The 24385-nt window shown below is 45.4% G+C and overlaps 1 protein-coding gene across 1 annotated transcript in view; it reads left to right on the top strand.

Annotated features, from left to right (window-relative positions):
• Positions 1 to 24385, top strand: part of LOC138353353 (WAP four-disulfide core domain protein 2-like) — a 164747-nt gene that overhangs the window by 130907 nt on the left and 9455 nt on the right. The window contains exons 3-4 of the mRNA XM_069306350.1: positions 14748 to 14891; positions 23366 to 23561. Coding sequence (XP_069162451.1) covers positions 14748 to 14891; positions 23366 to 23522 — 301 coding nt within the window. The 3' untranslated portion in view covers positions 23523 to 23561. The remainder of the gene's footprint in view (positions 1 to 14747; positions 14892 to 23365; positions 23562 to 24385) is intronic.

The following is a 24385-nucleotide window of genomic DNA, read 5'->3' as shown; positions in this document are numbered from 1 at the left end:
ATCTCTTTCAAGAGAGATTGAGCCTGCTCTTCTCTACACGAAGTTACGTAATTTATTCAAGAATAAGATGCTACCTTCAAGATACGTCTCACAGTAGCACAAAACGTTTTGACCAGGAGGCAAAACGTATCCAAGACTCACCCCCTACTCCACTCCCTCCACGCCGGCTCGTCATCAACCAGCCAACTACCCTTCCCAGCCTGCCTGCTCCTGATTGGTGACTCGCCGACTGCACACTTGCACACTGCACCTCAGCGCCCTCTACCTGAGTTGATGTCTGGGCTTGATCCAGCCATTGAAGTCAGAATATCCTTGTGCTCTCAAGCAGTGAACAACTAACTGATATATGCTGTATCAGCTGGATGTCTCGCAGCTACGCCATATTCTCAGCACCAAATTATTTTTCACCTTTAACTTTATTATTATTGTAGAGTAACTTCATCCCCATTATTAATTTATGTTATATTGCTTTTGACTTGTTCTTTTGCACTGTACATTGCCAAGGGATTGTCTTTGTTTATATTTTGTTTTCTAGATTAATTAAAGTTTCATTGTTCATACTTTGTGTTTTGCATGTCTTCCTTTACTTTACCACAGACAAACAGGCAAGCAGTCTATCTTATTTTTTGTAAGTGTGACTAGGCACTGACACCAGCCATTAGGAGGACTGCCGAACATCTACACTCCTACACTTTCCCGTCACATTTAATGGGGGCCTGTCCTAGGAGCCTCACTCAGGTACTAGTACCAGAACGTCAAATTGTGGTAAGCGTACTTGGCTTTGATACAGTTGCTTTTCAATATTTTCATTACTTTTAATATTTATATGGTGCTGTGTGTATTGTGCATTCCGAGAGTAGCATATAGTGAGTGTTGGATAACTTTGGATTACGTGATGACTGTAGGCCGCAGTCATTCTCTTAATTGGTCATCCCTCCCTCCATGTTATTACTCGTGTTTTCCACCTTTTGTCCCTAGGATATTTCTCAATCTCAGACAGATCATCATTTTGGGTACCCTGGTACTTTGGTTTGTCATCGGGTCAAAGCACCCTATCATCTGCAATCCGACCGAAGGAGGATAAAGAGGGCCATAGTTCCTCTAGCACGAACTACATTGCTGAGTTGGGACCTCAGCAGCAGTTCTCGTCACCAGTTGACACTCGCACCCCTACACATCGGTCAGAGATGATGATATTTACTTAGGTAGGGAATTTGCTTTCTTTTTTCAGAGCACAAAGTTCGCTAATTCTGTAAGTATCATATTTCATTTAGTGGGAAAACCCTTGCTTCTGTCCTATAGAGAATCGGCAAGGTATGCCTACATTCTTGGACTACTTTATTCACTTTTGGAACAATTAAATGTTTCATTTGTTTTAGAAACTCAGTTTCATTTATTTAGTAGGATTTTCTTGCCCTTATTCTCTTACATTGAGTACCGGGTACAAGATTTCTTGCGATTTTAATTGACAAATCATTTACCATTCTAAAATTAACATTAATTGTTAAATATTAAATTCCAAAGGATAGTTACCAGTTGCCACGTTATCCTGTTACTGACACTTACTATATCACAAGTATTCGTTGTACATTTATTTGCTATTTTTCACCATGTTTCGTCTCCCAGCTTTTCGTAACGATCCAGCAGGTGAAATAGGAACCTTTCGTCGTGCAAAGAGGACCGAATTACAAACTCTTGCACACGAGTATCAACTAGATGTTCCCCATGGAGCCAACAAAAATGAATTGCATAACTTAATAATGGATCCCCTCTTAGATGAAGGGACGATTGATTCTGAAACTCACGAAAATTATTCTATTGCAGATAAACATGATCTGGCAACTATAAAACTCAAGCTGGAACTTGCAAAACTCGAGCGGGAGCAACAGAAAGAAGCTCTCCAAATAAGGGAACGCGAGGCGACCCTCAGGAAAGAAGAAGCTGCAATCAGGAAAGAAGAACAAGAACGTGAGATGGCCCTATTCAGAGAGCGTGAGCGAGTAGAGCTTGAAGCAAAACAACGTCACCTGGAGATACAACGCGAGCATGACAAACAGCAAGCGGATATGGCTATAGAATGTCGTCAACGAGAACTCACGTTGGAAACTACACACCACACTCAGCGCCAACAAGCTACCGCTAGTCTTCCAGTAAGTTTCAATATCTCCCATGCAAGTAAGTTAATGCCACCATTCGTTGAGACAGAGATTGATGTCTTTTTCACCACTTTTGAGACCCTAGCTAATAAACTTAGCTGGCCTGAAGATCAATGGCCTTCTCTTCTCAGAATGCATCTTACAGGTAGAGCTGCAGTTACTCTCTGTACCTTAGCGTCTGAGAATGACTACCAGACCCTGAAGCAAGCAGTTTTTGACGCCTACCTTCTCTCCACCGAAAGCTACAGACGAAAATTCCGTGACTATCTAAAGGCAAGTACCACCACCTTTCTAGAATTTGCCAATACCAAGAAAAGATATTTCATGAAATGGCTGGAAGCAGCACATGTCTCTACATTTTCAGAGCTCATCAACCTCATGCTAGTTGAGGAATTCTTGAGACGTGTTCCTCCTTCCGTCCGTTTATATTTAGCAGATAAAGAAGAAACCGACTACATCAAATGTGCGAAATCAGCTGATACCTACAGCCTCATCCACCGGCTTACACCAGAACCACCTTCCAGTAAGAAGTCTTGGTATAGCTATGATAAAGTAGGTACAGATCAAGCAAGCTCTCAATTTTATTGTAAGTATTGCAAACTCTATGGACATACCATAGTGGGATGATGGGAAAGCCCAAATGTGGGAAAGCCCAATACAAAGGCAATGAAACTACTAAACCCAAACCGACTCCTCCTAAGTCCGGTAAGCCTATGATGAATGTTGGTGTTCCTATTAATGATCTTTCTCTCTTCAGCAAACACCTGTTTCCTGGAACTGTGTCTCCCAACGGTACAGATTCGGAGGGACGTTTCAAATTGAAGGTCTTGAGGGACACAGTGGCTCTTCAGTCCATAATATTGAAATCAGCTGTGCCTAACATCACCTACACCGGGGAAACCGTCCTTATCACTGACCTCACTGCTATCACTCCGTATCCACTCGCCAGAGTCCACCTGGATTGTCCTTTTGTGACCGGTGAAGTCCAAGTCGCCATCAGGGAGAAGCCTTTTCCCATGTCTGGAGTGCAACTTCTCCTGGGCAACGACTTGGCAGAAGATCTGCAACCGTCCAACCTGATCATCATGGACAAACTCCAGGAGTGTAACTCTGTAGAGGACAATCTCATCTTTGAGTATGTTTCAGCAGAGGTCCAAGAAAGCGATGAAGTTTCTCCTCCGGTTTTGGTGACCACCCGTGCACAAGCTGCACGCCCGCAACCAGCTGACTCTACTGCTACCGCTGTCCCTCAAGACCCTCAGAATCTACCACCGAATTGTACCAGTTTGGAGTTCCGTAGGTTACAGAGGGAGGATCAATCATTAACACCATTATTTTTCCAGGCTGAGACTCAACCTTACAGTATCCCTGGGTTCTTCCTAGAGAATCAGTTGCTCTACCACAGGTACAGACCCAGTAAGCTGAAGGAGGACGACGATTGGGCAAATGTCGAACTAGTGGTTCCCACCAGCCTACGGCCCGATATTCTACACCCGGCCCACGGAGCTTTTTTTCACTATGGTTTTGACAAAACCTACCACGGAATCAGACAAGACTACTACTGGCCAGGTATAGTTAAGGACGTCAAAAAGTACGTGCAACAGTGTCATACATGTCAGATGGCAGGTAAACCTAACATCTCTATTCCCCAGGCCCCATTGACTCTTATTCAGGTGCCTGCGGAACCTTTCCACAGACTCATCATAGACTGTGTTGGTCCTTTACCCCGGATCAGTTCTGGCAACGCCTATATATTAACTATCCTGTGTCCTACTACCAGATTCCCCATAGCAGTTCCAGTAAAGAACATTACGGCTGCTACTGTGGTGAAACAACTAATGAAGATCTTCACCCAGTTTGGATTTCCAAGAGAGGTTCAAAGTGACTGTGGCACCAACTTCACCAGTGATCTCTTCAAGAAGACACTGGAAGAGTTCAACATCACACAGGTACTGTCCAGCCCCTATCACTCTGCTTCACAGGGCTCTCTTGAACGTAGTCATCAGACTATTAAAGCATTCCTAAAGAAATTTTGCAATGAAACCTTGAAGGACTGGGATAAACAACTTGACCTTATTATGGGCATTTTCAGAAGTCTCTCCAATGAGTCTCTAGGAGTAACTCCTTATGAGATGCTCTACGGACGTAAGTGCCGTACTCCTCTCAAAGCTTTCAAAGACTCTCTACGTAATGCCACCTTCAGTGACCCTCAGAATGTGCCCCAGTTTCTTCACAACTTAAAACACATTCTAGAGAGAGTACGTAAATTTGCTAATGACAATCTATTGAAAGCTCAGGAGAGGATGAAGACTCATTTTGACCAACGCAGCAAACTAAGGAAATTTAAACCAGGAGACTTCGTGTTGGCATATTTTCCTATCCCAGGTTCACCATTGCAAAACAAGTTTTCAGGACCTTACCGCATCAAGGAGTGCAGAAACAACCACAACTACGTTCTTGAGACTCCAGATAGGCGGCGGAAGACCCAGTTGTGCCACGTCAACCTCCTGAAGCAGTATAAAGGTACTCCCCCTAATGTGTTGGTATCATTATCCACCTTTAAAGGTCCGCACCTCCACAGTGAGACCTTCCCTGCTTCTCCTCCCGAAAGCACTAACACTGAGTCAGTGCCTTCCAATTCGGAAATCCTTAATGATCATCATACCTATTTGCAGGACAGTAATAGTGCTCCTCTCATCAGAATCTTCAAGGAACATCAGAAGTTGTTCAGCGATGATCCATAGGAGTGTAATGTGGTTCAGCACGACATCCAGCTACTCCCTGACACCCGGCCGATTCGTCAACCTTTCTACAGAATCAGCCCGAGCAAAAAGGAAGTCATGCGTGCTGAGGTACATTACCTCCTGGATCATGGGCTGGCCACCCCTTGTGAGTCCCCTTGGGCCTCACCCTGCATCTTGGTGCCGAAACCGCAAGGTAAAGTGAGGTTGTTTACTGATTACCGGAAATTGAATCTTGTGACTATGAAGGATGCTGTTACGAACCCGGATCCAGCGTCCGAGCCTGGAGCAGTGACAACCACGCCATCTGTGAGTCAGCTCCCGAAACCCCCGCCAAACAGACGACGACACCTGGTGAGGACAGCGTGTACTGGCCTCGAGGACCAGTTTCCAGTCTGGTTCCGCGCTCAACACCGCCGCTCCTGACCTCTGGTGAAGTGGTGCTCCGACGACAGCGCCATCTATGGGCTGGATACGTCAGGTGTTTGTGCCCGAGCCCGTAAGTAAGGTGTTTTAGTGTGTCCCGGTTATTGATGACGTGTCTGCTTACAGAGCCGACCTGGGACTACTGTGATGGGAGTCGAGTCAGTCTACCCGAGGCAGCCAGTCTCCATACTGTGAAGTTTGCTGCAGCTGTTGTGACGTCGTCCCCCCGGAAGAACACTGTGGTGTGTTAGCCTGCCAGTGGAGTGGCAGTAAAAGGATTTACCCGGGACCGACTGTTGGAGACGATCATCCACTGGGGTACTGAAGACAGGAGGGTGATTTGTGATATCACACGAGACTCCTGTCTAGGGCGTACCCCTTATATCGTTCGTGGAGTGGCCGTACCAGCCTTGGTGGCTCAGTACCTGCCAGCAGACCAGCTGGACGTGTGGTTGACGGCCTCCACGACGGTGCCCCCAGTGGACCTGCGTTTTGGCTGACCTGTGGCCCGGGTAGGCTCGGCATTCTCAGAGGACACGTCGTGAGGCCACGAAGAAAGCACCAAGGACTCAGCACCAAGTGGTGTGGCACCAGCGTCTTCAGCAGAAGACCACGATTATGGATTAATCCCCTTGTATAGTGTTAATACCCCCCCCTTGTGTAACCGTTTTATATATTATTTATTGGTGACGGACATTATATTATAATAAGTTCTTAGCTTTCTTTCCCTACTCCCTTTAAGTTACTTGCGTCGCGGATCTCATCCCTTGATAGCCACTACTGGCTCGGGAACAGATACATATATCTTCCTCTAACATCAGAGTAAGGACCCCGTTGCGTCCCGAGAGGGCCGTAACATAATTGGCATCCCCAGCGGGATCCGTCCCCTTGTTAAGTATGTTTGACAGGGGTGGTGAAGTGGCGTAATCCCTGTAAATAATTCCCCGTGTGTGACGATTGTGACGTTATACGTCCTGTGCGGTGCTCAGAGTGACTAAGTGCGATATTGTGCAGTGCGGTGCTCGCTGTGATTAAGCGATTAAGTGCAATATTGACTAGTGCGGTGCTCAGTGATTCAGTGCAATATTGTAGAGCAAAGTGTTCGCTTGGACTCGGTGCAATATTGGGTAGTGTGGTGCCCGAAGTAATTACGTGCAATATTGGCAAGTGAGGCGCCAGGTGCGATAAAGTGCAATATTGGCGTAGAACTGTGCTCGGTGCGTTAAGTGTTAAAGTGTAAGCGGTGTGTCAAGTGCTAGTTAAGTGTTCCATCGGTGACAATGGCAGAAAAAGCTACCATCGATGATCTGGACGATGTTCAGGCTTTTCTGAACAGAGTGGACTGTCTTGCCAGATTAAAGTATCTGAGCAAACCAGAGCTTGTACTAGTGAGCGCCTACCTGGAGATCAAGATCCGTGCCAGTGATTCCCGTGTGGAGATCTTGTCCAAGGTTCACCGGCACCTGAAGGCAGAAGAGAAACAGGAAGGCGAGACTCCTAGTACAAGGGAAGGTGAGGAGATAGCTTCCACGGAAAAGGAAGATAAGGGCAGCGACGTTGATAGTGATGCAGGTGAGCTTAATATCAGCTTCCTAACAGTCAAAATGCGTGCCCTAGAGGTCAATCGTGAAATAGAATGGAAGAAATTAGAAATGGAACTAGAGAGACAAGATAAAGAAATGGAGATGAAAGAAAAAGAATTGGCGATGAGGCGTTTAGAATTAGAAGAAAGGAAAGAAGAACGAGAAAGAGAAGAGAAACAAGAGAGAGAAGAGAAAGAGAAGAACGAGAAAGAGAAGAAAAGGAAAGACAGAGACAACATGAACTAGAAGTATTACGACTAGGCGTTGAACAGAGACAAACTGGAGTAAGCGGTTTCGATCCGGTAAGGAATATAAAAATGGTCCCCAAATTCAACGAGAGAGAAGTTTCGAAGTTCTTTGCAGCCTTCGAGAAAGTCGCTGCCTCTTTGGAGTGGCCAAGGGAGAATTGGGCCATCATGATACAGTCAGTCTTGACTGGGAAGGCCCAAATCGCCTACTCTACGTTATCCCTTGACGACTCCGGCGATTACGATATGGTGAAGAAAGTGGTGCTCATGGCATACCAATTGGTACCTGAGGCATATAGGCAAAAGTTCAGAAACCTGAAGAAGACCTCAGAGCACACTTTCACCGAATTCGCCACCATCAAGGAGCGACTTTTTCAAGAATGGTGTGCCTCTCGGAAGGTGGAGACCAAGGCAGACCTCGAGCAGCTGATTCTGCTCGAGGACTTCAAGGATTGTTTATCTGGAGACCTCAAGACGTACTTAGAGGAACAGCAGGTGGAGACCTTGAGTGCAGCAGCCACCATGGCTGAAGAGTATATCCTGACTCATAGGCCGTCTGCTAAGTACGTCCCGAGGAATTACCAGCGCCGGTTGGACAGACCTCAGGACGATGAAGAGGAAAGACCCGTCCCACAAAGTGCTAAGAAGACGCCCCCAAGTAGCCCCCGAAGAACAAGTCCTAGTAGTCCGAAACACCGTAGTCCAAGGAGGAATATGGTGTGCTGGACTTGTGGGCAGAAAGGGCACGTAGCTGCTAGGTGCCGAGGCAGAAGAGGTGGCAGCGCACGAAGGGAGGTGATGTTGATGAGCTGTGGAACATCACCAGCATGAAGCCAGTCGAAGACGACGCAGGAAGAACCCAGATTGTTTTCCCCTCACACTTCAGGCGGGTATGTATCGGGTGATCATACTGGTAGATCTGTAGTAGTGCTCAGAGATAGTGGAGCAGCCCAGTCCCTGATCATGAAGAGCTCGGTACCCGAGGGGGTAAGTGTGGATGGGAGACAAGAGGTTGTCCTGGTTGGGTTTCCAAGGACGCAGTACATCGCCCCCTTAGTGCCAGTACATCTCGACTCGCCTTATTTTAGCGGCACATGTGCGTTGGCAGTAGTCGATACCCTCCCAGTGGCTGGGATTGACGTGGTACTAGCCAACGACTTGGTGACCGATTGGAGCACCAATCATCCCAAGGTTGCGGACGAGTCTACCGGAACAGCACGGTCTGAGGTAACAGGCAATGGTAATGTCCAGGTAAAGACAGACCCGGATTTGAACATGTCTAATTTGTCCTCTCCCCCGCAGATCGACAGTTATCTAGCAGTGTCTCCTGATTCTTCTCTAGACAAGGAACATGAGGTTACGATGGCAGAAGTACCTGAGCTAGAAGAGAGGCCTTGTGTGCAGACACCCACGGATACCAACGAGTCTGGAGCGAAGGCTGAGGTGTGCTTGCGGCATGGCAAGTTACAGCGTGTAGTGGACCAGCCAGAGATTCCCCAGACGTCAGAGGTATGTGAGGTGTGTTCAAAAGGTCTAGTGCCCTCTTCTGTCCAAGCCAGGCTAGTGGATGGTGCCGGCTATGGATATGACAAGCTCGGGAAACTTATCCCTCGACTTACCAAATGTTTCCTATCGGTATTTTGTTTGATGCTCGTATGTGTTCTCGTTTGTGCTCTCAGTGAGGACCGGTGGACGACCCGACGAATGATGGCTCCCATGAACATCGCGAAGAGGTCCCAGGGATTGGAGATTTGTACTGCAGGTGTTGCAGTGGAAGGAGGGACCTGGAAGGTGATAATTGATACAGGAGGTACGACATGTGATAATATGAGTGACTGTTTCCGACAGGTTGACACCCCCCGCGTGACTGCTGAGCCTCAATGCAGCGTTATGTGGAACGTTGGTCGACCTGACGGTGGCAGAGCGAATGCCACCTGCGACGTACGAACAGCCCCGTTGGGACTAGGTGTGGACCTATAGAGTATGCTGTAAGTACTGTTTTACTCGCGGTCGCTATCACTCTGAATTATCAGACCCCTGTATTCCAGGTTCCTGTCTCCCTGAAGGACCATCGGACCGGCACCAGAAATGCCGTCTGTGGTCAGCCATCATCGGTGCCACGACATAAGGAAGTGTCGAGTCACCCGAGATCGTGTCGAAACCAATCCGCACTCGAGAGATGTGAGATGACGCCCTTGCTTGACATCGCAGTGGAGACGTGGAAGGTTACGCCAGACAGGACATCGCCTTCAATCTTCAAGCTCCCTTTGTGCCAGGGTTTCTCAGTAGAAAAGTTCTGTGGACAAGACAGCCTCATCACTCCAGTTCATAGTATAAGTAAGTCCATTTGGAGTTGTGTCGTCGTACTAATTTGGTTTGTGTTTCTTTTTATAGAACCTCAAACCAAATTCCTTTTGGTGGGGAGGTGTTACGAACCCGGATCCAGCGTCCGAGCCTGGAGCAGTGACAACCACGCCATCTGTGAGTCAGCTCCCAAAACCCCCGCCAAACGGACGACGACACCTGGTGAGGACAGCGTGTACTGGCCTCGAGGACCAGTTTCCAGTCTGGTTCCGCGCTCAACACCGCCGCTCCTGACCTCTGGTGAAGTGGTGCTCCGACGACAGCGCCATCTATGGGCTGGATACGTCAGGTGTTTGTGCCCGAGCCCGTAAGTAAGGTGTTTTAGTGTGTCCCGGTTATTGATGACGTGTCTGCTTACAGAGCCGACCTGGGACTACTGTGATGGGAGTCGAGTCAGTCTACCCGAGGCAGCCAGTCTCCAAACTGTGAAGTTTGCTGCAGCTGTTGTGACGTCGTCCCCCCGGAAGAACACTGTGGTGTGTTAGCCTGCCAGTGGAGTGGCAGTAAAAGGATTTACCCGGGACCGACTGTTGGAGACGATCATCCACTGGGGTACTGAAGACAGGAGGGTGATTTGTGATATCACACGAGACTCCTGTCTAGGGCGTACCCCTTATATCGTTCGTGGAGTGGCCGTACCAGCCTTGGTGGCTCAGTACCTGCCAGCAGACCAGCTGGACGTGTGGTTGACGGCCTCCACGACGGTGCCCCCAGTGGACCTGCGTTTTGGCTGACCTGTGGCCCGGGTAGGCTCGGCATTCTCAGAGGACACGTCGTGAGGCCACGAAGAAAGCACCAAGGACTCAGCACCAAGTGGTGTGGCAGCAGCGTCTTCAGCAGAAGACCACGATTATGGATTAATCCCCTTGTATAGTGTTAATACCCCCCCCCCCCCCTTGTGTAACCGTTTTATATATTATTTATTGGTGACGGACATTATATAATATTAAGTTCTTAGCTTTCTTTCCCTACTCCCTTTAAGTTACTTGCGTCGCGGATCTCATCCCTTGATAGCCACTACTGGCTCGGGAACGGATACATATATCTTCCTCTAACATCAGAGTAAGGACCCCGTTGCGTCCCGAGAGGGCCGTAACAGATGCTTATCCATTACCTAGAATAGATGACATCTTTGACGCCATTGGTAATGCTAGATATCTATCAAAGCTAGACTTACTCAAGGGATACTACCAAGTGTGTTTGACGGAGCGAGCTAAGGAAATATCTGCCTTTACCACTCCCTTTGGCCTTTACAGATATGAATGCCTTCCATTTGGAATATATAATGCCCCGGCCACCTTCCAGCGAGCTGTCAACCGCGTCATCCAGGGCTTAGATAACCCCTACGCCTACTTGGATGACATCGTTGTGGCAACCAACACCTGGAGCGAACATTTGCTCCAGCTGCAACGATTGTTTGCCAAGCTCCTGACAGCCGGTCTCACCATCAACTTGGGGAAGTCCACCTTTGCCAAAGGTAAAGTGCGTTATCTTGGTCATGAGATAGGGAGTGGCAGCATAGCTCCGTTAAACATACCTACCCAAGCCATCCAGCATTACCCACAGCCTACCACCAGGAAGCAGCTCCTGCGCTTCCTTGGTCTTGCCTCCTACTACCGTAGGTTTGTAAAGAATTTTAGTACGGTAGCGTCATCTTTGATCACTTTAACCGGCCCCAAGCAACGGTATAATTGGACCATTCAGCAGACCATTGCTTTTGAACAACTTAAATTCCTGCTCTGTTCTAATCCTATTCTCGCCTCGCCAGATATCACGAAGCCTTTCATCCTCCATGTCGACGCCAGTGGTACCGGCATCGGGGGTGTCCTGATGCAACAACGAGGCGAGGATGTTTTACCTGTTAGCTACTACAGCTACAAGTTAAAAACACACCAGAAGAATTACAGCACGATCGAAAAGGAGCTACTCTCCATCGTCCTGAACTTGCAGCACTTTGAATCATACCTGCAAGGTGCTCTGTATACCGCCATCTACTCGGACCACAATCCCCAACGCTTCCTGCAGCAAGCCCAATTCAACAATCAACGGCTTCTACGATGGGCTTTATATCTGCAGAATTTCAACCTGGAGATCTTCTACGTCAACGGTTCTGACAACATCATAGCAGACGCCCTCTCCAGAGTTTATGAGGTAGAGACAACTCCACCTATTACTCTACCACCTGAAGATGTAACTTCACCCGTAAGTGCAGGCTTCGGGGGAGAGTTGTGACGATAATCTCTTTCAAGAGAGCTTGAGCCTGCTGTTCTCTACATGAAGTTACGTAATTTATTCAAGAATAAGATGCTACCTTCAAGATACGTCTCTCAGTAGCACAAAAAGTTTTGACCAGGAGGCAAAACGTATCCAAGACTCAACCCCTACTCCACTCCTTCCATGCCGGCTCATCATCAACCAGCCAACTACCCTTCCCAGCCTGCCTGCTCCTGATTGGTGACTCGCCGACTGCACACCTGCACACTGCACCTCAGCGCCCTCTACCTGAGTCGATGTTTGGGCTTGATCCAGCCATTAAAGTCAGAATATCCTTGTGCTCTCAAGCAGTGAACAACTAACTGATATATGTGTATCAGCTGGATGTCTCGCAGCTAATGCCATATTCTCAGCACCTAATTATTTTTCACCTCTAACTTTATTATTATTGTAGAGTAACTTCATCCCTATTATTCATTTATGTTATATTGTTTTTGACTTGTTCTTTTGCACTGTACATTACCAAGGGATTGTCTTTGTTTATATTTTGTTTTCTAGATTAATTAAAGTTTCATTGTTCATACATTGTGTTTTGCGTGTCTTCCCTTACTTTACCACAGACAAACAGGCAAGCAGTCTATCTTTTTTTTTTTTGTAAGTGTGACTAGGCATTGACACCAGCCATTGGAGGACTGCCGAACATCAACACTCCAACACTTTCCCGTCACAGTATATATATGTAATTTATCTAACGTCATTTAGGTTCAATGATATACACAGCGGAAAATCGTCTGATGTTACCTAGAGTACGTTATGATGTAAAATAACGTCAGCAATGTTTCCACCAAATTGGAAATCAAAATAAAATATTGTGAATTATATACCAAGTTTACACCACACGGTGCTAGGTGGCGTGCGGAACAGTTGAAAGAGACTTGTCTAGAGAAGCCATGTTTAATCGGTGACCCTGAACTGGCTATCTGCATCATCTGCTATATGAATCATGCTACGAGCATTATCGGAACTCAGACTGTGGTATCAGCTTCATCCTTATTGAGGACACTGCGTTCAGTGGGCTAAGTAACCCATAATTACCTTGTTGTGGAGAAAATATCGTATTTGTTTGGGTGCCCTTACCGTTATGCTGAACGAAGATCAAAAAACACCAGTAAGTTTGTTTTCTATATTAACACAACTCCGTTTTCAATGTGTATTTGTGTAAACAAACACAATTATGTAGAAATTACTTAAAATTAATTTTGGAGCGTGGAGTTATCTATGACAGAAGCGTATCCCGTTCTGCTGAATCACGTGTCTGTCGAGACAATGTGGACAAACAGGATTAGTCAGGTTACAGAGAGTTGTCTTACGTATTCTACGTTCACAATTAGACAGCTAAGATATTAATGAACAAATCCACAAGGGCCATGACGAGGATACGAACCTACGTCCGAGAGCATCGCAGACGCTGCCTTAATCGACTGAGCTACGACATGGTATAAGAATTGCAACCAGAAATTCTACTGAATTTACTTGGATCCTGCAGTCTCTCCGAGAGACAAACCAGGGATTTTACACAATTCCTCCCCCCTGCACTCGAGCTATGTCAATAGACCGTTCTACCTCTTCGCCCTTACTTCATTACACATAGAAATCACAATAGCGTGATGCATCAAATGAACAAGTCCTGGCACTTGTGGATTTGTTCATTTGATGCATCACACTATTGTGATTTCCGTGTGTAATGAAGTAAGGGCGAAGAGGTAGAACGGTCTATTGACATAGCTCGCGTGCATGGGGGGAATTGTGTAAAATCCTGGTTTGTGTCTCGGAGAGGCTGCAGGATCCAAGTAAATTCAGTAGAATTTCTTGTTGCAATTCTTCTACCAAGTCGTAGCTCAGTCGATTAAGGCAGCGTCTGGGATACTCAAGGATGTAGGTTCGAATCCTCGACACGGCCCTTGTGGATTTGTTCATTTGTTGCATCACGCTATTGTGATTTCTGTGTGTAAGATATTTTTGTCATTCATAATAACATAGTAGTTAGAGTACTAACCCCCTGATGGGAATTTATTACTGATTTATTGATGAAATAATTTTCATATGTATGTTATAGGTAGTCTTAGCATTATTGATTTTACCCCCTCCAAAAGATCTGTAAGGGAAACATTTCAAATAATCTTTAGAATTTTTACAGTCCTCATCTCTAATTATTTTGAATCAATAACTTATTTATTATTATCTGATATTATATGCAGGAGTAAATTTCTCCCACACAATTAGTCGTTCCCACTGCTTGGTCTGACCATTGTTGTACACAAGTGGTCGTTCCCTATGCTTATTTTGACCATTGTACAACACCATTTGTCGGTCCCTCTGCATTGTTTTATCATTGACGTGCACCATTAGTCGTTCTGACTGCTTATTGGGACCATTGCAGCGTTAGGCGTTCATTCACTCTGCTTATTGTGACCATTGTAGTACACAATTAGTTATTCCCTCTACTTATTGTGACAACTGTAGTACACCATTAGTCGTTCCTTGTGCTTTTTTCTTACAATTGTAGTACTCCATTGGTCGTTCCCTCTGCACATTGTGAAACTTTGACTAACTTTAATGTTATTCTGCTTATATGGACATCATTAATTTTAACTTCAAGAAACATATATTATTTATTTTAATTAACTGCAAATAACAGATAATATTTAATGGTTGTTGACTGATTTTTGACTACTGAATTTCTCTCTGTAAGGTCCTATAGTGTTAACTGTTCTTGACTGATAAATATAATTATACTCTTGAAATCGTTTGGCTATGATTTTTCTTTCTTGATATATATGTTTGTATTGCACAGTTATGTTTCCCATTTAAAATGTGATTTTTTTTGCATGTGTTCTCTTGTAGTGTTTTCCATTTAAAATGTTATTTTTTCTCATGTGTTAACTTGCAGTGTTTTCCATTTAACATGTAATTTTGATCATTTACAACTGTTGACAATCAACATTTCCTTGGCAGGACATCAGTGTGTCCTCCGAGGAACTCTCTCGGCTACGATTGCAGTGATAAGTGTGTAGGGAACGCGGACTGTGGGCCCAATGAGTTCTGCTGTGAGATGGACTGTGGCAAGATCTGCATGACCAGATACCAGCAAACACAATCGTGAGTCTATGTAACGTGTCTCTTGTAGGACAGTGTACATAGTATGTCTCTTGTAGCACAGTCTACATAGTGTGTCTCTTGTAGCACAGTCTACACAGTGTGTCTCTTGTAGCACAGTCTTCATAGTATGTCTCTTGTAGGACAGTCTACATAGTATGTCTCTTGTAGCACAGTCTACATAGTGTGTCTCTTGTAGCACAGTCTACATAGTGTGTCTCTTGTAGCACAGTCTACACAGTGTGTCTCTTGTAGCACAGTCTACATAGTGTGTCTCTTGTAGGACAGTCTACATAGTGTGTCTCTTGTAGCACAGTCTACATAGTGTGTCTCTTGTAGCACAGTCTACACAGTGTGTCTCTTGTAGCACAGTGGTGAGTCTATGTAACGTGTGTCTCGTCAGGATGTGGTTCATGTCATTGTTTGGTGTAGTTCAAGAATGAGTTGCATCATAAGTTTAAAAATGTTTTCGAGCTGAGAAAAAGATTGAATCGTTTTGAATATATTTGGAAATATTTGGAGAATTTTACTTATATTAATTTTGAGGAAAATTTAACCGTAACCCTTCATCTGCACGGCTTCCAAACATCCCCCCCCCCAGTGCGCAGGAAATAAATTCCCTGGAAAAAATTCTTTTTTGTTTTGAAAGTGTCAAAAACCCTTCCCTGAGTATGGGTATAGTAACTGAAAGTCGAAAATGTATTTACTTTGGCTGCTATGTGGTCCATAAGTTGGCGCGTGACGTCATCATTCCCCTGGTTGCCCGTGACGTACGCTCCTGGGGCCAGTAGGGCGCCCGGAGCAGGAAGCGCGCGCTGCCGCAAATATATTTTTGTTCATTTTTTGTGCACAGTTCCAAATACATTTGATGTGTTTTTACGTGCCAATCCTATGTATAATGAACACGTACACTATATTATGGCAGAAGAACATCCATAGTGTCTGAAGACACTGTTACGTGCATGACACATGTGTACACATATCCGGCACATATTTCCAATGTATCATGCTAATTTATGTATATATACATCTATTTACACACTGTACAGTATCACACACTATATTCACACACCATAAACACACTAAGAACTCCGCGAGTGTGAGCTGCCACACCCAGCCAGCCAGTCCTCCCTCTTTTCTCCAACATCATACTCGCCATCACCCCTCCTCCCACCATACTCTTACTGTTTTCATTACACTATTTATCTATGTTATGTATACCTACATACATGTTTTATTTACCAGAACTATGCAAGTAAGTCGGTATTGTGTCCAAACAGTAAAGTTGCCACCATACACTGCATGAGAAATCACACAGCAGACAGCAGACGACGCTAAGATTACGACGTCACCTCCCTCAACAAAATGCTGGGGATGATGAGGGGACGGAAGTGAGAGATGGTGAGGAGGACGAGGGGACAAGGGAGTGGGGACATGGTGGGAAGGAAGAGGGGATGGTGGAGTGGGGAATAGCTTGGAGACCGAGGAGATGGGTGAGGGGGGAATGGTGGGGAGGACTGGAGGACAAGGAAGGTTGCTGTGGCTCAGCAATGAACATGTGTTGCTGAGCCACAGCAACGCTTGGCCGGGTACTGCTAGTATATATATATATATATATATATATATATATATATATATATATATATATATAATATATATATATATATATATATATATATATATATATATATATATATATATATATATATATATATATATATATAATATTGAATATTATTAGGCGATGCTGTGGTCATAAGCTGAACAGCAGTGCTGTGAGCTCATGCTGCGTGTGCTTGCCTTGGTTGTTCACTCAGTACTGAGCCTCTCACACCCGGGAATGTAGACCACGATTTTTTAAAGATGACGTCTGTTTACAAGAGCCCTGATGCAGCTGATGTGAACCCCATGCAGCAACTGGAGTTTTGAATGGAACGTGAAAAATACAAATACCCGGAGGTGCGTTGCGCAAACCAGACGAGGGCCTGCAGGTGCGTTGTGCAGCTTAAGGAAAAAAGGCAATAAATGACAATGTTTATAATAATTTTATCTTCTGAGGCCTCAATTTTATTTCTTATTTATAAAACACAATTGGTGGGCGCTCCCCCCCCCCCCCCTAACCACTTGGGCTGGACGGAAGAGCGACGGTCTCGCTTCATGCAGATCGGCGTTCAATACCCGACCGTCCAAGTGGTTGGGGCACCATTCCTTCCCCCCGTCCCATCCCAAATCCTTATCCTGTCCCCTTCCCAGTGCTATATAGTCGTAATGGCTTGGCGCTTTCCCTTGATAATTCCTTCCTTCCTCCCCCCCCCCCCCTTTTTAGTATTGGTGACACATTCAACTTTTTTCTAAATATTTGAGAGCTAGTTTTCATCCATTGATCATCAACCAATTGGTGATCTATTATAATCAGATCAAAAGAAACAAAAATTTTATCACTAGATTTAGTCAAATCACATGAACATCTAATTTTTAACATTATATATTAAATATTTATATATAATGTTAGGTCCAACATTTTAGTGTAAAATTGGCTTATTGTATGTAGCATTAACAATTGTGTAATTAGGTTTAGAGATTGTCACTTAGCTAAACGAACAATGGGTTCAGTTCCTGTACCCATTATGCGCCTCTGTAACCCATGCCACCACCGCCCACGGGATGAGTATGGGGTTTATTTCTTTATTTATAAATACAGAAATAAATTGAAAATTGCTGGGCTTAATGTTACGATAAAGTTGTAGAGGATTGTAAAGGGAACCACAAGTGCTTATTGACCAGCCAGCAAGATTATTTTGATATGTAAATAGTATAGAGGAATACTGCACTCTTAAGTATATGTGCTCTGAGAAGCAGAGTGCATCTCTCGGTGAGTAAATCTCTCAAGTGTATGTTGTTGTTTAAGATTAAGCTACTTGGAACTTTTGTTCCAAGTAGCACGGGCTATGGTGATCCCATAGTGGACTAGTCTCAGGTGAATGAATCAATGAATATATACAGGATATGATTCCCATTAGGGCGAGCTTTGAAGTGGGGACAGCTGAAGAGAATTCGTTGAGAGGAAACGTTGAAGTTGTAGAGAAAGAGCCAGATAAGTTACACATGGAAATGTTGAGTAAAAGTTCCATAACACCAGCTTGTGACTGGTGCATCAATAATGGCCAAATTCTCTCACTGCAGGGCGAGTGAATATAATTTATTTGTGCTAACATCGTTGCCTTGGTTTGTGCTAACATCGTTGCCTTGGTAAATATGGGAGTTTGTACGTATCTTAACAGCAAGACGTTTTCCAGTAATGGGGTCTGACGTGATTGGAATATGACGAATCAAAAAAATATAATAATTGTTTTGAAATCTGATTAAATTACTTTTTTATTAATACTATGGGAACTCAGTAGTATTTAATATTTTTTGTTAATAAATTTGGCTTATTAAAATTTTTAAGTTCGTAATTATTGCCAGCCCGTCCTCCTAACGTTTTCCAACGTCAAGAAACTGTCGGGCTAAAGTGTCCCTCTTCTCATCAACCAGAGGACCCAAAACAGAAAATGGGACATTATGTCAATTCCGCGAGTCGCTGCCATGTTCTAGTATGACCAGTTTTTTACTCTAGGTAAAGTATACGTCAAAATGCGACCTTCTATTGGGAGGACGAGTTGGTTCATTCATGTTATTGTTTTCTTGTGGAAAAGTTGTGGATTGAGTATGAGAAGTGTTAGGAAGGTGGTGTTATATAGAGTTATGGCCTCTGTGGCCCGTGAGGTGTGGCCACAAGTCTGGTATTAGGAAGGTGGTGTTATATAGAGTTATGGCCTCTGTGGCCCGTGAAGTGTGGCCACAAGACTGGTTGTGAGATTTTTTTCTATGCCTACCTCCCTTAGGAGGTGGACTACAAGTTTAAAGGCTGCTCACGGCAGTAAAGCATGAGTCCAATAGAAAAAGGAAAAGCGGGAGCAAACCGCCAGGCCTCCACCACTAGGGGTGAAAACCTGTCCACAATAGGCCGCTGGCTCCTCCTAGTTAAACAGAACGTTAAAACTAATAAAGGGTAACCGACAGGTTCTCACAATCAAATATTTATATTTGATGTGGCGCTATGAATTGGAATTCGAATTCCCAAGAACAGCCGTCATATCAAGATCACATCAACATATAATCGTAATATGCAGAAATATGGTGGAATAATAAGGTTGAAGGGTTGACATCAAAGACCGTTTTCTATAACATAACAATTTATTAATAACAAGAGACTAACTACTACATTACCGAGTTTACGTTACGTTAATGTCCATCCAGTGGCACGATAACAAACAGCTAAATAGCAACCCTTGCTGTGAGGCTGCATACTGAACTAACCTGAACACAGGTGTGCCCACTGATGACACAATATTGCAAATCAAAGAAAAATACCACAGACTAAGTTACACCACAGCGAATGGTTACGTTATTGTCCAACAAGTGGCATTTGCAACACAGCTATTCAACAGCCCCTCGAGAAGTGACAGCAGGCTCCATCCTGCTGACACTTCGGGCTGACAACATGAACTAACTGAACAAATGAAGGATATCCACTGAAGACACAAGCATGCAATCAATAGTGTCTCGGTTTCCCTGACAGCTACTATAATCACAAGCTTAGGGGTCCGCCCGCCCCCCAGGAGAGACTCACGTAACTAGGCGGGTAGTCCAACAGTGACCCCCTCTATCACAACCCAATGTGAACACTCTTTGCAACTCCCTACAAGAAGTTGCCCTGTTGTAAACAGTAACAAAGACAGGCAAGGCGGGATTCTGGGACACAGCTCCACAAATCCCTAGATTACTCTACTCTCGTCACCAGACGACAACCAAAAGAAATTGTCTTAAGTGATTAATTACGTTAATTGACTGATCGCAGCAGTCAGCAACAAAGTACTACGGTAATCCCAAACAATTGTCTCACACTAGACAACATCATGATGATACTCTACGTTAATCTTTAACACTTGTCTCTCTTGTTAACAATAACTCAAACTTATATTACATCACACTTGACTCCCAGCAAGTATTCAGTGAGTAATCCTCAATTAGGGTCAAAAGGACCACTAATTACATCCCCATTGAGTTACGTTAACTAAGCCTACCCTAACTTGGTAGCTTCTCAACAGTCTGTGTCAAAAATTTACTAGTGAGTGTTAATTACCCTAATTAATTCTGAGCAATTAATTAACTGTCACCAGGACCGATAATTAATCATCCATAAATACGTCTCACTCCGCACTGCCTAAGCAGGTCTCATCAAACTCTGTGAATTCACGGGAAAGGAGTTAATTACCCCTAATTAACAAGATGTGCCACTAATCCACTGTCCTCAGACAGGATATGAATAATACAACGATTTATGCTAGCTCCATGACCTCGCTTTACCGGGTCATCGGAGCTCTCCAATGTTAATTACTCCACTAATTAACCTGAGCCACTAATTGCTATACCCCAGAAAGGTAATTAGTCTCGAGCAAATTACGTTAACACAAATACTGACAGATCCTCTCCCACTACGTGAATTCATGATGAGAAGGCTAATTACGTAATTAGCTAGAGTGGTCAATTAGTTGTCACACGGACAATTAATTGCTCCCGAGACGTATCTCACTCAAGCTCAACGCTGTTCTCTCTCATAACAGCCCTCACTCACTCAACAATAAGTGTGCACCCCTTATCCAGTTAATTCCCCAATTATTAACTCACTGAATCCTTAACTCCTCAACACAACTTAAAGAAACAAAGTAACCCCAGTGTTACATAGGTCACACTACAATGGCATGCAACAACACAAATGCACTGCCCACATATGGTTGCGGCTACTGCAACTCGCTAATTACTGTGCCCACACAATAATGACACACGGTTGTGCAACACACAAGAGTATACCAATATTACTGCCCCCCTCTTTTTCTTGCAACCGTTGCAAAGGACTACTGTGAACACACACTTACCTCAGCAAGGCAATTAACCCATCAATTGCCTGCTCTCATTAAGCACTGTGAATTCCCCTGAATAATCCTAGAGTTCCCTTAAACCCTCAACACAGTTCCTAGGGCAGTAATATCGTATAAACTGAAACAATACTGCACAAACCTGCAACATAATGATGCCGTCAGCATACCCCACATGCTAATGACATCATTAGGCAATCAGTCAGCAATCACATCTACTGACTTACCACACAACATAGTACATAAAGCATGCAAATGAACGCATAGGAATGGCATTCACATAATCAATGAAAATTATATCATCAGGTAAATGTAACTAACTACACAGACCTCAGGGTACCCACTGACATCCCTGCAACCTGGCCTGCCTACCTCTAATGATTATAATTTTACATGCTGATACTCATAGCACTAATCCAGTCAGACCGATTATATAGAATCGACAACTGGATCATTTATATGGTAAATCTCTACACTGACCGGTTACATACTCGAGTCAGTCTACACATATATACATTATGATACTACAGTGTGGTCCCGTGTACAACATCTATCTCCAGGTACCGCCCTACCAGTCACCTGGACGTGCTACAAACAACTGTCTCTCAGCTGCTTCTCTAGCCTGGCGAGGCTCTGACACAACTCTTACCGGGAATTTCCACCGGTACTCATCACACTGTACACAATGATAAATGTACTCACGTCTACACCTCCTCATCAATCCTTCCCCTGGTCACTACCACACTAGCTGTCAACACTTAGCTTGCTCCTCATGCGTCGATAAGATGTGGCCCTAGGCTGTCCCGGGAAAGTGGCCAAGTGGCCCAAGGAGGTGGCCAAGGCATGTGGCCACCGCGTGGCCCACAGCGCCCCTCCCGAGCTGAGAGGGGGGAGGGTGGTGGTAGTGGTGGCTGGCGAGCGGGCCAAGCCAAGCCGGGCTGGGCCGAGCCGAGTGGCCGGGCGGCCTGGGGGTGGCCACGGGTAGCGCATGACGTCACAGCACCCCACCCGGCTGAGCTGGTGCGCGGGGTGAGGTGGGGGTTTGGCCGCGTGGGTGGCCTGGGTTGGTGGCCCCCCCCCGGGCCGCGGGCGGCCCGTGGTGTCCGCGCACATGGGTGCCTCGGGCTGGCAGGCTGCTGCCCACAGGCGTACACACACGGATGGGGAATCACTAACCCCATCAAACCAGAGCCTGCCTTGCTCTACACTGGGGTGACAATGGCCGGCGGCGTCCCCACACTGACGCAGCCTGGCGGAATCCAAAAATCCAACAGGGGCCTGTAATATCACACTCACTTACACTGCCCAACACCAATTGTCCACTGACACTACACAGGATGCTCAGACCCGAGGGATGAGGGATCAATCTGATACACCATGAGGCTCTGCCATCTGCCTCATGGGTTAACACTGCAACTGTCTCTTAGTTTGTCACATCGGCCCCAATTTCACGCAAATTTGGGCCTAGACACAACCCGGGATGGCAGGAGTGCCATCCACGCTGAGTAACAAGGGAATGACAGCGATTAACGGGGATGGAGATGGCAGGCGGCCATCTCCACCCAGCTGCGTCCTCTTCCACCTGCTACCCAGCTCAAACTGACTCTATGGTGGGCAGGGACACTCAAATGCCCATATCTCCCCCCCCCCTACCTTGTCTTGACCAATCAGCATGGAGCCGGCACACTACTAAGATGCCGCTTCCAACCACAGCTCTTCGCGCCAAATCACAGCTCAGAGCAGAGGTCCTAACCCAATCACAGCCTCAGGCGTCCTGTGACGTCACAAGAAGGGGGAGGCCTAAAAGACAGTGGCGTACTGTCTCACATGTTGGGGGGGGGAGGCAACGTTCACCCAACTCTCCCCCCCACCTCTAACGGTTTTAGTCAAGTATCCTCCTCATCCTATTTCACAGAAACAGGAAAATTTCTGTAATTCTCTCTACAGAGCAATCACAGACTTCTAACCAGTCCCAACCGACAGTCCTTAACATAAGCTTTCATTCAACACCCCACAAGTATATGTTAGTTTGAAAGCTTCAGTTTCTAGAGCGACTAGCCTAATCTAGAAACTAGGAAAACTGGCTGAGGGAATCTAGATTCCCTCACACTGGGTGTCAGGAAGGTGGTGTTATATCGAGTTAGGGCCTCTGTGGCCTGTGACGTGTGGCCACAAGTCTGGTGTTAGGAAGGTGGTGTTATATAAAGTGATGAGCATAATAATTTTCTTGACCATATTCTGTTTTCACTTTCACTAAAACAAGAACAAATCCAAAACGAGCCGTGCTGAGGGTTCGAACCTATGCACTAGGTATTCCCAGGCGCGCTCTAGTCCACTGTACCGCGACATGGTAGAGCGCATGTGGGAACTCCCAGTTCATAGGTTCGAACCATCATCATGACTCCAGTTGGATTTGTTCATTGATATATCAGGTTAATGTGATTTCTGTGCGTAGTAAAACAAGAGTTAATGATGTGTGATGTACACCGTCTTCCCCAGGCCCAGCTGCCCGCTCTCTAACCCGTTACTCAGATGTATACATTTCATGCATAACTGCAACAACGACCAGGATTGCAAGAAGTTTGGTCCCCATTTCCTGTGCTGTTTGGAGCCCATGTGTGGCAGGAAATGTGATCCCACTACAACACAACACTAATTGCCTCAATGTTCCGCAACTTGCCACTACAACGCATCAGTAAGTCCCTCAATGTTAGGGGCGCCTGACAGCTAGGTGAACAGTGCTTCGGATTCATAGTCTTGAGGTTCCGGGTTCGATCTCCGGTGGAGGCGGAGACAAATGGAAAAATAATTCTTTCACCCTGATGCTCTTGTTACCTAGAAGTAAACAAGTACTTGGGAGTTAGACAGCTGCTATGGGCTGCTTCCTGAGGGGGTGGGGGGGTGATACAAAAAGGAGGCCTGGTCGAGGATCGGGCTGCAGGGATTCTAAGCACCGAAATCATCTAATGTTAATCTCAAGATGTTCCACAACTTGCCACTACAACACAACAGCAAGTCCCAAAATGTTATCTTCTTGAGATGATTTCGGAGCTTAGCGTCCCCGCGACTCATTCCTCGACCAAGCCTCTGTTTTGTTACACACCCAGGAACAAGCCCGTAGCAGCTGTCTAACTGCCAGGTATCTATTTACTGCTAGGTAACAGGGGCGCCAGGATGACAGAAATACTGGCCATTTGGTTCCGCCACCACTGAGGATCGAACCCGGAACCTCAGGACTTCGAATCCGAAGCGATGTCCACTCAGCTGTCAGACCCCCTGTTCCACAATTTGCCACTACAACACATAGCAAGCTCTACAATGTTCCACAACTTGCCACTACAACACAACAGTAAGTCCCACAATGTTCCACAACTTTCAAGTCTTTCAGTGTTCCACAGACCTTTATCTTAAAATTTCAACCTTTAATTAACCAGCTGTTATTGTTCTATATTGAAGCTTTTGATGATTGAGAGCAAATTGGCTTGTTAGTACAGTTTGATCATAAATTTAGTCATTAAC

Source organism: Procambarus clarkii, chromosome 57 (assembly GCF_040958095.1).
Source record: "Procambarus clarkii isolate CNS0578487 chromosome 57, FALCON_Pclarkii_2.0, whole genome shotgun sequence".
Taxonomy (NCBI): domain Eukaryota; kingdom Metazoa; phylum Arthropoda; class Malacostraca; order Decapoda; family Cambaridae; genus Procambarus; species Procambarus clarkii.
This window is presented reverse-complemented; position numbering and strand designations above follow the sequence as displayed.